This window comes from Muscardinus avellanarius (assembly GCF_963383645.1).
Source record: "Muscardinus avellanarius genome assembly, chromosome: 16".
NCBI lineage: Eukaryota > Metazoa > Chordata > Mammalia > Rodentia > Gliridae > Muscardinus > Muscardinus avellanarius.
Genome location: NC_137802.1, coordinates 32,874,547 through 32,890,740, shown reverse-complemented (window position 1 = coordinate 32,890,740; position 16,194 = coordinate 32,874,547). Strand labels below are relative to the sequence as shown.

The 16,194-nt window shown below is 40.4% G+C and overlaps 1 protein-coding gene across 2 annotated transcripts in view; it reads right to left on the bottom strand.

The window, feature by feature from the left end:
- ACACA (acetyl-CoA carboxylase alpha) overlaps nucleotides 1–16,194 on the bottom strand; it is a gene marked incomplete at both ends in the record, with an annotated part of 343,744 nt that overhangs the window by 232,258 nt on the left and 95,292 nt on the right. For both annotated transcript variants that reach the window (XM_080712598.1, XM_080712599.1), the window contains one exon: nucleotides 2,457–2,589. In XM_080712598.1, the coding sequence (XP_080568724.1) occupies nucleotides 2,457–2,589 (133 nt within the window). The remainder of the gene's footprint in view (nucleotides 1–2,456; nucleotides 2,590–16,194) is intronic.

Here is a 16,194-nt window from a genome sequence, read left to right as displayed (position 1 = left end):
TTTTGAAGTACTAGGGATGGACCCCAGGGGCATTCTATCTCCATGCTGCAGCCCCAGCTCTACTTTTTTTATTCTTTATTTTGAAACAGGGTCTCACTGTGTTGCAAAAGGCCTCACCAAGTAGCTAAAGCTGTCTGCTTACTGCAATCTTCCTGTCTCAGCCTCCTGAATGCTGGGATTACAAGTGTGCACCACACCCGGCTTAAGATAATTTCTTTTTTTTTTTTTTTTTTTTTTTTGTGGTACTGGGGATGGAACCCAGAGGCCTTCTACCTCCAGGCTATACTCCCAGACTTATTTCATATTTAATTTGGAAACAGGGTCTCTTAAACCAGCTGAGGCTGGCTTTGAACCTGCGTGATCCTCCTGTCTCCCATCCTCCTGTCTCTGCCTTCCAAGGGGATTACAAACCTGTGTCACCACACCCAGCAAATCATTTGTGTGTGTGTGGTACTGGGAGTGGAACCCAGAGGCTTTCTACCTCCGGGCTATACTCCCAGACCTATTTTTTATATCTTATTTGGAAGCAGGGTCTCACTAAGTTGCCTAGAGCCTAAGTAGCTGAGGCTGGCTTCGAACATGCACGATCCTCCTGTCTCAGCCTCCCAATTGCGGGGATTACAAGCATGCGCCGCCATGCCCAGCTTACATCATTTCTTGATGAGAAAAAAAAGTCACAATTACTCATATCTTGTTTGTGCTACTATATCTATTACTGGGGAACAGAAGAAAACAGACTTTAAAGGGATACCATACTATCAAATAAGGAATAGGGAAGCCTAAACTGTGCAGTTTCATCCACTATTCTCTGTTGTAATAAAACAAGACAGAGACCTAACATGAAACTGAATAAAAACCATGACAATTATTTTTTTCTAAAATGCTGAACCTCAATTTCTTACACCTATATAGACAATTTCAGAAAGAATGATCACAAGAAAAACAAAGTATCAATTTTCTGCTCTGTAAATAAATCTCCTTGCATGGCTTACAATTATGCCCCTGAGGATAACACAAACTAATAGATATATAATCTACCTTTATTAAAAAACTAATAGGAGCTGGGCGTGGTGGCGCACGCTTATAATCCCCGCGCTTGGGAGGCTGAGACAGGAGGATCGCACAAGTTCAAAGCCAGCCTCAGCTACTTAGTGAGGCTTTCAGCAACTTAGTGAGACCCTGTTTTCAAATAAAATATAAAAAAAAAAGTTCTGGGAGTATAGCCTGGAGCTAGAAAGCCTCTGGGTTCCACCCCTAGTACCACCAAAAAAAAAAAAATAATAATAATAAATAAATAAATAAAAATAAAAAATAAAAAACTAATAGGAAAGCCAGGCGTGGTGGTGCATGCTTGTAACCCCAGCATTTGGGAGGCTGAGACAGGAGGATCGTGGTTCACGGACAGCCTCAGCTACTTAGTGAGACCCTCTACAACTCAGTGAGACCCTGTTTCAAAACAAAGACTTAAAAATAGGGCTGAGGACGTAGCTCAGGTAGAATGCCCCTAGGTTCCATCCCAATACTGCAAAAAAAATAAATAAATAAAACTACTAGGAGCTGAGTGTGATGGTACATACCTGTAAACCCAGTACTTGGGAGGCTAAGATAGAAGGATCACAAGTTGGAAAACAGGCTCAGCAACTTAGCAAGATCCCTCAGCAACTCAGCAAAACCCGGTTTAAAAATAAAAAATAAAAGAGGGTTGGGGGTGTGGTTCAGAGGTAGAATGCCCCTGGGTTCAACCAGACATGGTGGTGCACACTTGTAAACCCAGTAGTTGGGAGACTGAGAGAGGAGGATCTCAGGTTCACATCCAGCTTCAGCAACTTAGCAAGGCTCTCTGCAACTTTGTGAGTTCCTATTTAAAAAATAAATAAACAAACAAACAAATAAATAAGGCTGGGTTATAGTTCAGCGGCAGGATCCCTGAGTACCACACATACACACACATATACACACACACAAAGAACTCGATGAGCACTGTTTTCTTCTTCTTAATTGTCCGTGACTAAATTGTCAGTGATAAATATATATTATAGAAAATGGTGAAGTTATATAAATAGGATGCTAGGGAGACAAAAAAGACAATTCTATATAAAGAGGTAAATTTTAAACAAATCTAGGCATGAGGTTGCATGTGCTCCCCCACCCCCACCCCAGTACTGGAGATCTAACCCACCTAGGGCCTTGCACATGCTTGGCAAACACTCTACCACTTGAGTATACTTTTTTTTGGTACCTTTTTTTCTACCTCTGAACTACATCCCCAGACCTTTCAATTTTTCTGTTTTGAAACAGAGTCTCACTACATTTCTGAGAGCCTTACTATGCTACTGAGGCTAAACTGTAACCTGTAATCCTATCTCAACCTCCAAATACTGGGATTACAGGCGTGCACCACTATGCCTAACCCTGGTATACTTTTGGTAAAATGATTTAGCAAAATTATAACTTACCTTCTCAATCACTTTATTTCCCCCAAATCGAGTAACGAATTCTGCAGGAGAAGCCACAGTGAAATCTCGCTGTGAATCTATTTTCTTTCGGTCTCGACCTTGTTTTACTAGGTGCAAGCCAGACATGCTGGACCTATAAAAGTAAAAAAAATATAAGAGTCTATTTACAGGATTTCTTCACACCATACTTGTAACAATACTTCCAGCTGTATCCTTGTGGAGTCTGCATACTGGCAGACCACATACTTTTCAAATAGAAAAAAAATGTATTTGCTTGGGGGAATTTAAGAAAACATAAGCGTTCCTGAATAACAAGAAAAAAAAAAATCAAACTTACCAACAAATGCCATCACAAAGAGATAGGAAAATCATAGAATGAAATGAGATGGTATAACTGATAGCTTATGAAAGATAAAAAACATCAAGGCTGTTTCTGGATTATGACTCCACCATACAGGTGACCTTAATCCCTGTATCTTTAGCATCCACTTTTCTTATGAGCTCTATCACCACATTTTAAACTGCCTACTAAATATTTGACTCAGGATACCCACAGGTATGTCAAAATCAACAAATGTAATACCAAATTCTTTACAAGGCAACATTCTGGGCCATATTTCATCCTTTCTGTAAAATATATATAATAGCCATTATTTGTTATTGACCTATTATCTCTCAGCAACAAGTTCACCTCCTTGTGCTCTGCAACAATGGGGCTAAGATTGCAAACTTCATTTCTAAAACTCCTTCGACAGCTCTCTCCTGCCAGTAGAAAGCCAGAAAGGTAAGGGGATAAAGGACTTCCTTCCGGCTTTCCAGCTCTTACTGGTGTTACTCCAGAAGTAACAGGAGATAATTCTGGCCTCTAGCTTCCTACAACATTCCCAGGAAAAATGTGAGCCTTGCTCCACTCACTCAGCCTCTACATCAAACTGCCTAAGCATACTGATTAAACTGCCAGGCCAGCCTTCCTCCTCAGGAATTTGAGCACCACTCAAAAGTTCACTCCCAAAGGAGCCCTCAGCCAGCTCCTGGGTTCTGGAAGTACTACCACTTCCCTTATGATCTTTTAGCCCAAGTGGTGACAGCTGCTTCCTACAATTATAAACTCCAACACCCCCTTTTGTGTGCATTTGTGGTACTGGGGATAAAATCCTAGGGCATCCTACCTCTGAACTACATACAGCCCTTTTTTTATTTATTTATTTATTTATTTATTTATTTATTTATTTATTTATTTATTTATTTTGGTGGTACTGGGGTTCCTGGAAGCCCTTCTACCTCCAGGCTACACTCCCAGACCTATTTTTTTTTTAATATTTTTATTTGGAAATAGGGTCTCCCAAGCCAGCACGCATGGTTGGCTTCGAACCTGTGTGATCCTCTTGTCTCTGCCTCCCATGTGCGGGGATTACAAGCGTGCGCCACCACACCCGGCTTTATTTTTTATTTTAAAACAGGATCTTGCTAAGTTACCACACACTGGCCTCAAACCTGTGATTCTCCTGTCTCAGCGTCCCCAGTACTGGGATGACAAGCATGAACCAACATGCCCAGCTATTCTTTTATCCTTTTGGTGTGTGTGGGAGGGGGGGTACTGAAGATAGAACCCAGAGGCAGCCTACCTTCCAGCTACACCCCCAGGCCAAATTTTATTTTATTTATTTATTTATTTATTTATTTATTTATTTATTTATTTATTGTGGGTCTGGGGATAGAACTCAGGGGCATTCAACCTCTGAGCTACAAACTCTGCCCTATTTTTTTCCCCTTTATTTTGAAACAGGGTCTCACTGAGTTGCAAAGAGCCTCACCAAGTGGCTGAGGCTGTCCACGAACCATGACCCTCTGGTCTCAGCCTCCCGAATGCTGGGATTACAAGCGTGAGCCACTACGCCCAGCTTTATTTCTTTTTTGGAAAGTTTCTTTTTAGAATGATGAGAGTCTCACTACTGGCTGAGGTTGTCCTCGAACCCGCAATTCTCCTATCTCAGACTCCCAAGTACTGGGATTATAGGCATGAGCCACCACGCCCAGCTCTTTTATTCTTCTAATACATAAGTAACCAATTCTCACTTATTTAATGCTCTCTGTTAATAATCCCTAAAGGAGATTCTTTTCCCATAGTTAGACCTTAACTGACAGCCTCTCTGAAAGAGTGTTTTGAAGATTAAGATAATGGGTTTAAACTCCTTTGTATACTGTTTCAAAGAAAGCTATTTTTCTTCTTCTGTTTACATATATTTTCTTTCCTATAGTCTCAACTTGATGTTTCAGTATATTATCTTTTTAAAATAAAAGAGTAAGTAAGCTGGGCATAGTGACACATGCTTGTAATCCCAGTACTTGGGAAACTAAAACAGGAGGATCGAAAGTTCATGGCCAGCCTCAGCTACTTAGTGAGGTCCTCCCCAACTTAGTGAGACCCTGTTTCCAAATAAAGAATAAAAAATAAGGCTGAGGGTATAGCTCAGAGGCGGAATGCCTATGGGTTCAATCCCCAGTAGCACAAAAAATAAAAAGAGCTGGGGATATAGCTCAGAGGTAGAATGCCTTTAGGTCAATTTCCATTAACCCCGCCCAAAATATATACTTCCATAGTTTTAAAATATATATTTCCATAGTTTTAAGATATATAGAGAGATATAATAAAACTATATAAAAAAGAAAACAAGCTGGGTGTGGTGGCACACTTGTAATCCCAGCATTCAGGAGGGTGAGACGGGAGGTTGGTGGTTCACAGATAGCCTCAGCAACTTAGCGAGGCCCTTTGCAAACCTGTTTCAAAAGTAAAAAAGACTAAAAAATGGGGTTGGGGTGTAGCTCAGAGGTAAAATGCCCCTGGGTTCCAACCCCAGTATCGCAAAAAAAAGGAAGAAAGAAAGAAAGAAAGAAAGAAAGAAAGAAAGAAAGAAAGAAAGAAAGAAAAGACAAGACAAGACACAAGAATAAGCAATTATAAGAAAAATGGTAATCTATATGGGAGGAGGAAAGAAAGGTTAAGAAGAGGTCAAATGGCTAGATATGAGTTATTGCCAAAGATCCACCTGTTTTAGGTAGACACATTTTCTAATTCTTTTTTTCTTTTTTATGGTACTGGGGGTGGAACCCAGGGGCTTTCTACCCCCCGAAATACACCCCCAGCCCTATTTCATACTTTATTTGGAAACAGGGTCTCACTAAGTTGCTGAGAGTCTCACTAAGTGGCTGAGGCTGGCTTCGAACCTGTGCGATCCTATTGTCTCAGCCTCCCAAGTGCTGGGATTACAAGCGTGCGCCACCACGCCTGGCTCAAAGCACTTTCTAACCTTCTGAAATACTGACTTTTCAAGCAAGTCGATCTGCTAAAAGTCTCTTCATTCTTTCCTATCAATATACTTAATTACCCCATACCTGCAATGGAACATCTTTAAAGAGGGGCCTTCAAGAAACTGAGGTCTATAAGTAGAATAACTTGTCCAAGATCACAAGAGAAGTTTGAAGCACATGAAGACAAGAAACCAGATTTCCTGGGTCTTGCTTCAGTGTTCTCCCAAAGTTCTTATGAAAACAAATAATAGTGGTCTGGAAACAGTGCCAAGGCACACGTTTCTTTAAAAACAAAATTAATTTCCTTGTGAATATTTTGTTTGCTCATGCACTTATTTCTTTCAGGCCCCAAGTCCATGGATCATTATCAGTGTATGACACTGAGTAATAACATGGATGAATCTCAGAAACATGTTCAGAGAAAGAAACTGAACACAAAAAAGCACATACTATCTGATTCCATGCGTATGACAATTTGTAAGAAGGATAACTATTCTACAGTTCAGTACTTGAGAAGGAGGACCTCAGGTTCATAGCCAGTCTCAGCTACTTAGTGAGGCCCTCTGCAACTTAGTGAGACCCTATTTCAAAATAAAGAATAAAAACGAGGACTGGGGTATAGCTCAGAGGTAGAGTGCTCCTGGAATCCATCCCCAGTGTGTGTGTGTGTGTGTGTGTGTGTGTGTGTGTGTGTGTGTGTGTGTGTGTGTGTGTGGAGAGAGAGAGAGAGAGAGAGAGAGAGAGAGAGAGAGAGAGAGAGAAGGAAAAACTAGATTACAATGCAAACAAAACACAAAACATAGTAGAGGGACCTTTAATGACAGGTGTCAAGCAAATCATTCAGGTCTTTTACATTAACCCACTTCAAAGGAGGTATAGACCTGCAAGAAGCTTGAAGAAAAACCAAGAACACCCCATTTATTTCCTCCTCAGCACAATTTCTAAAAAACAAGAAGATCCCAGGGGAAGGAAGTCTGGCATCCTCAACTTCTCCAGTCTGACTACGCGTCAAGACAACTGCAGCAAACACCTTTTCTGACCCTGGAGACCTGTTCTTAAAAGGTTCTCAGCAAAACCACCTTCAACAGGATGTCATATACTACAAAGAACTAACATCCTTCCTTTATAAAAGTTGAAGAGATTTCACTATTGAGACATCAGCCAAATCCAGTGAGCACATCTGGCACGGACTGAGCTCCCCGCATGAAAAAGCACAGCAAGGTCCACACAGGGTGCTTGTTCTCAGCACAGTGACAATATCACACATGTGTTCACAGATCTTTCGTTCAAATTCTGAATGTAAAATAAGGTTGTAGGCCGGGCACGGTGGCACAAGCTTGTAATCCCCACGCTTGGGAGGTGGAGACAGGAGGATCGCACAGGTTCGAAGCCAGCCTTGCTGGCTTAAGAGACCCTGCTTCCAATAGAATATAAAAAATAGGTATCTGGGAGTATAGACCGGAAGTAGAAGGGTTTCCAGGAACCCCAGTACTACCAATAAATAAATAAATAAATAAATAAATAAATAAAGGTGTAGGAGTTCAAAAACAAATATACCAGTTTTTATTCATTTCCTTTTAAAATAATAGGTTTCATTTTCTTACACATACAAAAGAAAAAAACTGCAATCAAATTTCTCACAAATTCTTAGCTGTCAGTGATTCACTGTTTTTAAAGGTATGCATTGTTCAAATCTGGCACTCAAAACTTACCTCTGAAGCATGTAATATCTCATCTCCTTATTTTCCTCTGCAGAACCCTCCATGGCAAGATGGCAAAGGAATCAAGGCCTTTTCTTCAGGTCTCAGCCTTGCAAACATAAGCTGCAGGCACTTCCTCCCGTTGCAGCTGCTTAAAACCCAGGAGGACAAAAGCTATGCCTTCTCCTACTTCTTGGCCCTGCTTCAGAGTATTCTGAGGGCCTCAAACTACAAGCTTTTGTCTATTTTGTCCCCAATTTCCATATTGCTCTACCTTTCCTCATTTTTACATCTCCCCGTTATAGTTGGTTCGCACACGAATCAGCTAATTGGCCAACTAAGAGGAGATGAGGAAAAATCTACAATCATCTAACTAGAAAACAGATAGCAGCCCTGCTTTAGCCACAGCAAGCATATTTCAGTAATAGTCACTTTCTTCTGAGAGACACCAGAAGAAAGCTCCACTTCCTTTCCTGACTGCCAGGAACACATGACAGGGAGGGCCCAGGGCAAAAAGAAGACAAAGTTTACAAGGACAGCTAAGCCAACAAAATAACGGGGTCATGGAACCCAGAGGGGGAGGACAGCACAGTCTAAGTAGGGAACTTATGAGAGCCAATCAAACAAATAATGCTGACTGTCTACCATGACTCATGAGAAGGAAAGCAGGTAAGAAGGAAAAGAAAGCAAGTAAAAAGGAAACACACCACAGTAAAAAAAAAAAAAAAAAAAAAAAAAAAAAAAAAAAACCACCTCTAAATAAAGTAGAAACCATGATTTTAATTTCTAGGCCAAAGTAGTGATATAGAAACATATAAATATTTAATTCACAAAAATCTAAGAATAAGAATGAAGTTAGTACAAAATGGATAGTGAAAATAATGTAGCTAAATCTTTAAAGGGAAAAAGGTCTCAGGCAAATATTTTGGACAAAGAGGTTTAATCCAGTTTAATAAAAATCCTGCTTAAAAAGATTACTAGGGTATATGCATTACTATGAAAATAGATTAGCCGTAGAAATTTAAAGAAATAAATAATGGCTGAATGTTATACAGAAACATCTTCCTTCTCTAGCTTTAAATTAAGTAAATGCTCAAAATATTGCTCCACTGTAATGGGGGGGGAGGGTGGTAAAAAAATTAACTTCTTAGAATCCACATAGAATGAAAACTTCCTGAGGCAAGTCCTCGGGATTGGGATAATTCACCAGAGTTACAGCTAATTTGAATCATGCATCATAAAAAAGATTTTTTCCCACCAAAACACTGGATAGAAATAGTTAATAACCTGATGCCAAACATCTGAGAGTCTAAAGCCCTTCCAAAACAGAAGTATACAAATGACCTAAAGCACAGATAGAAGATAATCAAATATAATAGTTAAAACAAAAACTCTTAATCTTAGTACATTCAGGTGGCCCAAATTTAAAAGATTCAAATGGGCAATTTAACATGACTATCAATCATAATTTAAAAAATGGAAGTCACAGGCTGTTTTCTGGTCTGTATTACTTTGTACTATCCCTTCCATGCCTCTGCCAATGCCTAAGACACAGACAAGTTCACCTGTTCCTTTCAAGAACTAAGCTTCCACAGATGAGCCCTTCTGTCTTTACATTTCTTCAGGATAAAATGTCTCCAAAGTAGAGCACTGGAGCCTTCATTCTAGACAGTTAAAGTAGCCACAGATGTAGAAGCAGAACGATTTTACACACATCCAAGCATCTATAAATGTGTACCATTTCCAAAAGAGAGCCACTCTTTGCCTTTGGTTAGACAAGTTCAACCTTCAAAAGGCAAATAAAGCACTGAGTATAGAATAAGGCAGCACATTTGGCACTGGACTGTATCCAAAAAATAAACAGAAGAAGGCATACTCAGTAATCAGGTTTATGCTCCCTTTGACCAACAAGATCTGTTTTAAAACAAGCAAACACTAACAAAGCACACCAAGACACAAAAACAAAGCCAGAGTTCCTACTCTTCTATGGATGCTGCCTACCATCTTTCTGTAATATACAAAATAAAAGGTCACATTCATTTCTCCAAATTCAAATCATCCCCCATTTTAATCTACTACAAAGAGAGTGTCCAAGGTAGACACATACCTGGCACAAAATCCAACTAGAAGCCCACACTGATCCCAGCATTGTAACATGCCAAGCACCAAGGATGACGTAGCAGTTTATTCAGCAGACAGTGATGTATTCGCTGGCCTGATTGCAGTGCAGTCTGAGTTATACTGCAGCGTGCACTGAGAGACTGTCTTATACTGGGCTTTTACAAGCAGAGAAATCTTGAATTAAAGACATACCTTTGTTGAAAATTCAACTGACCATATGTATAAAGGTTTCTTTGTGGACTTTTAAATTCGGTTTCATTGATCTACATGCAGAGCCTTGCAGCAATGCCACAGGGTCTTAATAATTGTGGCTTTATAGTAGGCTTTGAAATCAGACAATATATATCTTCCAACTTTCCTCTCCTCTTTCAAAATTGTTTAGGCTATGCTGGTTCTTTGGGTTTTCGTGTAAATTTTAGGATCAGCTTGTCAAATTCTAGAAAGAAAAAAAGGACTGCTGGGGTTTTGGTAAAGACTTATTTTATAAGTCAATTTAAGGAGAAATGCCATCTTGACAATAGAGTCATCCAATTCATGGACTGCTTCTCGACTTATTTAGATCTTTCATTTCTGTCAGCAAATATCTATAATTTTTAGCATAAAGTTTTGCCCCTTTTCTAAGTTTATTCCTATTTCTTCCTTATGTTATTGTTAATAAAATTATTTTCTCTTTTTTTTCTCCTCATGGTACTGGGAATTAAAACCAAGGGTAAGCCGGGCGTGGTGACACACGCTTGTAATCCCAGCATTCAGGAGGCTGAGACCAGAGGACCATACTTCACGGACAGCCTTAGCTGAGACCCTCCACAACTCAGTGAGACCCGGTTTCAAAATAAAGAATAAAAAATAGGGCAGGGGGTGTAGCCCGGAGAGCAAATGCCCCTGGTTTCCATCCCCAGATCCGCAAAAAAAAGGGGGGGGTATTCTACCTCTGAGGTACTTCTCAGTCCTATTTCTTTCTTTCTTTCTTTCTTTCTTTCTTTCTTTCTATCTTTCTTTCTTTCTTTTTTTGGTGGTGGTACTGGGGCTGGAACCCAGGGGCCTTCTACCTCTTGGCTATACTCCCAGACCTATTTTATATTTTATTTGGAGACAGGGTCTCTTAAGCCAGCTGAGGCTGACTTCGAACCTGACTGATCCTCCTTTCTCAGCCTCCCAAGCACGGGGATTACAAGTGTGCGCCATTTATTTTGAAACAGGGTCTTACTAAATTGCTGAGGGCTTAAATTGCTGAGACTGGCTTCGAACCAGCAATCCTCCTATCTCAGTCTACCAAGTGCTGAAATTACAGATGTGCATCACCATGCCCAGAAAAGTTTTCTAAATATCATTATTTTTATTTATTTATTTTTGTGGTACTGGGGGTAGAAACCAGGGCCTTTTCTACCTCTGGGCTATTCTCCTAGACCTATTTTCTTATACTTTATTTGGAAACAGGGTCTCACTAAGTTGCTGAGAGCCTCACTAAGTAGCTAAGGCTGGCTTTGAACCTGTGCAATCCTCCTGTCTCAGCCTCCCAAGTACAGGGATTTCAAGCATGTGCCACCATGCCCGGATCTGAATATCATTTTTGATTGTTCATTTTTAGATAGCATACAGAAATGCAGTGGGCTTTGGTATATTGATCTTTCAGCCTGTGACCTTGCTAAACTCATTTAAAGATTTCATAATTCAGCCAGGCATGGCGCACGCTTGTAATCCCAGCATTTGGGAGGCTGAGACCGGAGGATCGCAGTTCCCAGACAGCTTCAACTACTAAGTGAGGCCCTCTGCAACTTAGTGAGACCCTGTTTTCAAAATAAAGAATAAAAAATAGGACTAGGGGTGTGGCTTGGAGGTAGAATGCCCCTGTGGTACTGGGTTCCTCAGTGCCACAAAAAAAGAAATAATTCATATATCATATATTTCACCTATTCAATGTCTTAGTATATGCATATAGTTGTGAACCATCATCACAATAAATTTTAGAACATTCTTATTACCCCCAAAAGACATACCATACCCAGTATCAGTCATTCTTGATTTCACCATACCCTTCCCCAATTTAAGGCAACCACTAATTTACAGTCTAACTATAGATTTGCCTATTATTGAATAATATGTGATTTCTCATGCCTGGCTTCTTTTGCTTAGCATAATGTATCACAATTCGTGTCTGTCTGTCTGTCTATTTATTTATTTATTTATTTAGGTAGGTACTGGGGTTGCTGGAAGCCCTTCTACCTCCGGTCTACACTCCCAGACCTATTTTATACTTTTTTATTTGGAAACAGGGTCTCTTACGCCAGCACAGCTGGCTTCGAACCCGCACGATCCTCCTGTCTCCGCCTCCCAAGCGCAGGATTACAGGCGTGCACCTCCATGCTCGGTTTCGTGTCTTTTTATAATCAAATATATTTCATTGTATGGATATACCACATCTTGTTAAACCATCATCAATTGATAGGCATTGGGTTATTTCTATTTTGTGGTAATTATAACTAATGTTATTATGAACATTCATATACAAGGTTTTAGAGGATATATACTTTCTCTTGGATCCATAACTAGAAGTAGAATTGCTAAATCATATGGTGACTACATTTTAAAAAAATTATTTTTCAAAATGGCTATTTTATTTTACATTCCCACCAGCAAAGTAGGAACAATCCAATTTCTCCACTTTCACAAATATTTGGAGATGTCACTATTTTTTTTATTTTAATTTTCTGATAGGTGTGTAGTTGTATTTCATTGCTATTTTAATCTGTATTTTCCTTCTTTTTTTTCTTTTTTCTTTTGCAGCACTGGAGATAGAACCCAGTGGCTTTTTATCTCCAAGGTACACTCCCAGCCCTATTTTCACTCTTTATTTTGAAACAGGGTCTCACTAAGTAGCTGAGCCTGCAAACCTGTGAGCCTTCTGTCTCAGCCTCCCAAGTACTGGGACTGCAAGCATACACCACCACATCCAGCTTTATCTGTATATTTAATGTTTTATTGGAGCATTTTGGTGATACATCTTAAGATGGTGAAGGCATACATGCACACATCACCCAATTAGCCCTTACCCAATTCCCACCCTATTCCCTCCCCCTCCCTCCTCAGGTTTGACTTTAATATGTTTGTGAATGTACATCTTGTGCGTTAGAGAATGTCCCCCTTCCTCCCCTCCCATTGCCTCAGTTAGGGCACCTTATTTGCTCATCTATAGTATCCTTTGTCTAGAGTTCTTCCTATGACCCATTTTCTCCCTAGCTTCCGCATATTAGGAAGTCAGTTTGTATTTTCTTAATAGCTATTTTTATCTTTTCATATAGCTATGTTTATCTTCTCATGTGCTTACTTTTCCATCTATAGATCCTCTTCGCTGTGTGTGTGTATATACACACACACACACACACACACACACATATATATAAATTTCTTCTTAATAGAAAATTCTATTTATTTACTGTTGTCATATTTAGAAAACATTTTTTTTTATTTTGCTTTTTATTTTAAAAGGGTCTCACTAAGTTGCTGAAGGTCTTTGCTGGCCTCGATCCTCCTGTCTCAGCCTCCCAAGCACTAGGATTACAGGCGTGCGCCACCACGCCAAGCCAAGAAAACATTTTTTTTTTTCAGTGCTGGAGATGAAACCCAGGGTCATTCTACCTCCGAGCTACAACTCCAGCCCTATTTTTTATTCTTTTTTTTTGTGTGTGTGTGGTACTGGGGGTGGAACCCAGAGGCTTTCTACCTCCGGGCTATACTCCCAGACCCATTTTATATTTTATTTGGAAACAGGGTCTCACTAAGTTGCTTAGAGCCTCACTAAGTAGCTGAGGCTGGCTTTGAACCTGCGCGATCCTCCTGTCTCAGCCTCCCAAGCGCGAGGATTACAAGCGTGCACCACCACGCCTGGCTTATTCTTTATTTTGAAACAGGGTCTCACTGAGTTGCAAAGGGCCAAGTTAGTAGCTGAGGCTAATCTGCGAACTGCAATCCTCCTGTCTCAGCCTCCCAATGCTGGGATTATAAGCATACATAACCACACCTGATTCTTGAAAATATTCTTTTTTTTTTTTTTCTTTTTTTTGTGGGTCTGGGGGTGGAACCCAGGGGCATTTGACCTCCGAGCTACACCCCCTGCCCTATTTTTTATTCTTTATTTTGAAACCGGGTCTCACTGAGTTGCGAAGGGCCTCACTAAGTAGCTGAGGCTGTCCCCGAACCGCGATCCTCTGGTCTCAGCCTCCCGAATGCTGGGATTACAAGCGTGCGCCACCACGCCCGGAGAAAATATTCTTTAAACATTCTTTCATTTAGTTCCCTAAACACTAAATGAAAATAATAGCTGTTTTAAAGACTACTAAATTAGCAATTAGGGACACTTGTAGATAGTATGTACTGAATTCTTTTTTCTTAAATATGATTCACAATTTCATATATCTTTTTTTTTTTTTTTTTTTTTTTTTTTGCAGGCCTGGGGATGGAACCCAGGGGCATTTGACCTCTGAGCTACACCCCTTGCCCTATTTTTTATTCTTTATTTTGAAACCGGGTCTCACTGAGTTGCAGAGGGCCTCACTAAGTAGCTGAGGCTGTCCGCGAACCGTGATCCTCCAGGTCTCAGCCTCCCGAATGCTGGGATTACAAGCGTGCGCCACCACGCCCGGCTACAATTTCATATATCTTGAATGTCTCATAATTCTTTGTTGAAACCTGAATTTTTTTTTGTGGGGGGGGTGGTGGTACTGGGGTTCCTGGAAGCCCTTCTACCTCCGGGCTACACTCCCAGACCTATTTCATATATTTTTTTTTAAATTTGGAAACAGGGTCTCTTAAGTCAGCAAGGCTGGCTCCGAACCAGCACGATCCTCCTGCCTCTACCTCCCAAGTGCTGGGATTACAAGCATACGCCACCACGCCAAGCTGAAACCTGAAATTATTAAACAATTTATTGTAGCAACTCTGGTTTCTGATATCTTTTACCCATGAAAGTTACTGTTACTACTGCTGTGTTTTCTTTTTTTTTCCTGTGATGGGGACTGAATACAGGATTGAATATTGCACATACCAGACAAGCATTCTACCACTGAGCCACATTCCCAATCCTATTTCTTCATTTCTTGGCTAAATAATTTGCCCATGCTAAATTGTCTCTCCCACCATATGCAGCCACTGATGCCTCAGCTCAATTTTTTTTTTTAGGTTTTTTTTTTTTTTTTTTTTTTGTGGTACTGAGGATTGAACCCAGGGGTATTATACCTCCAAACCACACCCCCAGCCCTATTTTTTATTCTTTATATTGAAAGAGGGTCTCACTAAGTTGCAGAGGGCCTCACTAAGTAGCTGAGGCTGGCCGTGAACCTGTGATCCTCCTGTCTCAGCCTCCCAAGTACTGGAATGACAAGTGTACACCACAATGCCTGGCTTTTCTTTCTTTTTTTTAAATGCTTAAACTTGGCTCTAAGCTAGAACCCAGGGGCATTCTACCTTCATACTACACCCCCCAGTCCTATTTTATTTTTTTATTTGGAAACAGGGTCTCACTAACTTGTGGAGGATCTAAGTTGCTTAGAACAGGGGTGCAGTTCAGAGGTAGAATGCCCCTGGGTTCACTCCCTAATATCAAAAGAAAAAGTGGCAAACTGAGAATTTGCTTATTTCTTCCTTCTACTGAAATTATGCATTATGATAATAAAATGATTAAAGAGGCATAAGACCATAAGAAGAGAAGGAAGAGGAGATTCCAAGAGGTAGGAATCATCAAAATAATTTAGAAAACAAATTGAGCGAGGCATGGAAGCACATCCTTGTAATCCCAATACTTGGAAGGCTGAGACAGGAGGATTGCAGGTTCTCGGCTGGTCTCAACAACTCAGCAAGACCCTCTACAATTTAGTAAGACCCTGTTTTAAAATAAAAAACAAAAAATAAGCAAAATAGGGCTGGGAGTGTAGCTCAGAGGTAGAATGCCCCTGGGTTCAATCCCTAGTACCCCCCAAAAAAAACTAATGGTCAAGGAATAATTGCCTCAGAAACCATAGAATCCTGTTGTACGGGAAGCTGCTTAGAAACAAGTATAACTCTATTTCAGTATTCTGGAAAAACTTAGGAATTAGAAGTACCCAGGAAGCCAGGTGTGGTGGGGCACACTTGTAATCCCAGCATTTGGGAGGCCGAGACAGGAAGATTGAGGTTCGATGACAGCCTCGGCTACTTAGTGAGCCCTTTGAAACTCAGTGAGACCTGGTTTCAAGTAAAGATTCAAAAATAGGGCTCAGGGTGTAGCTCAGAGGTAGAATGCCCCCTGGGTTCCAACCCCAGTGCCACACACACACACAAAAATGTATTGACAAGGCTGAAAAACAAAGCCTACAGTGTATTTGAAAGCACTGCAACAATGTTAGTTTTAATAAATAGAGGGTTGTCAAGCTGGGCCTGATGGCTCACACTTGTAATCCCAGTATTTGGGAGGATGAAACAGGAGGATCGCAATTCAAGGACAGCCTCAGCTACTTACTGAGGCCCTTTGCAACTCAGTAAGACCCTGTTTCAAAATAAAGAATAAAAAATAGGGTTAAGGGTATAACTCGGAGGTAGTTTGCCCCTGGGTTCCATTCCCAGTACCACAAAAGTAA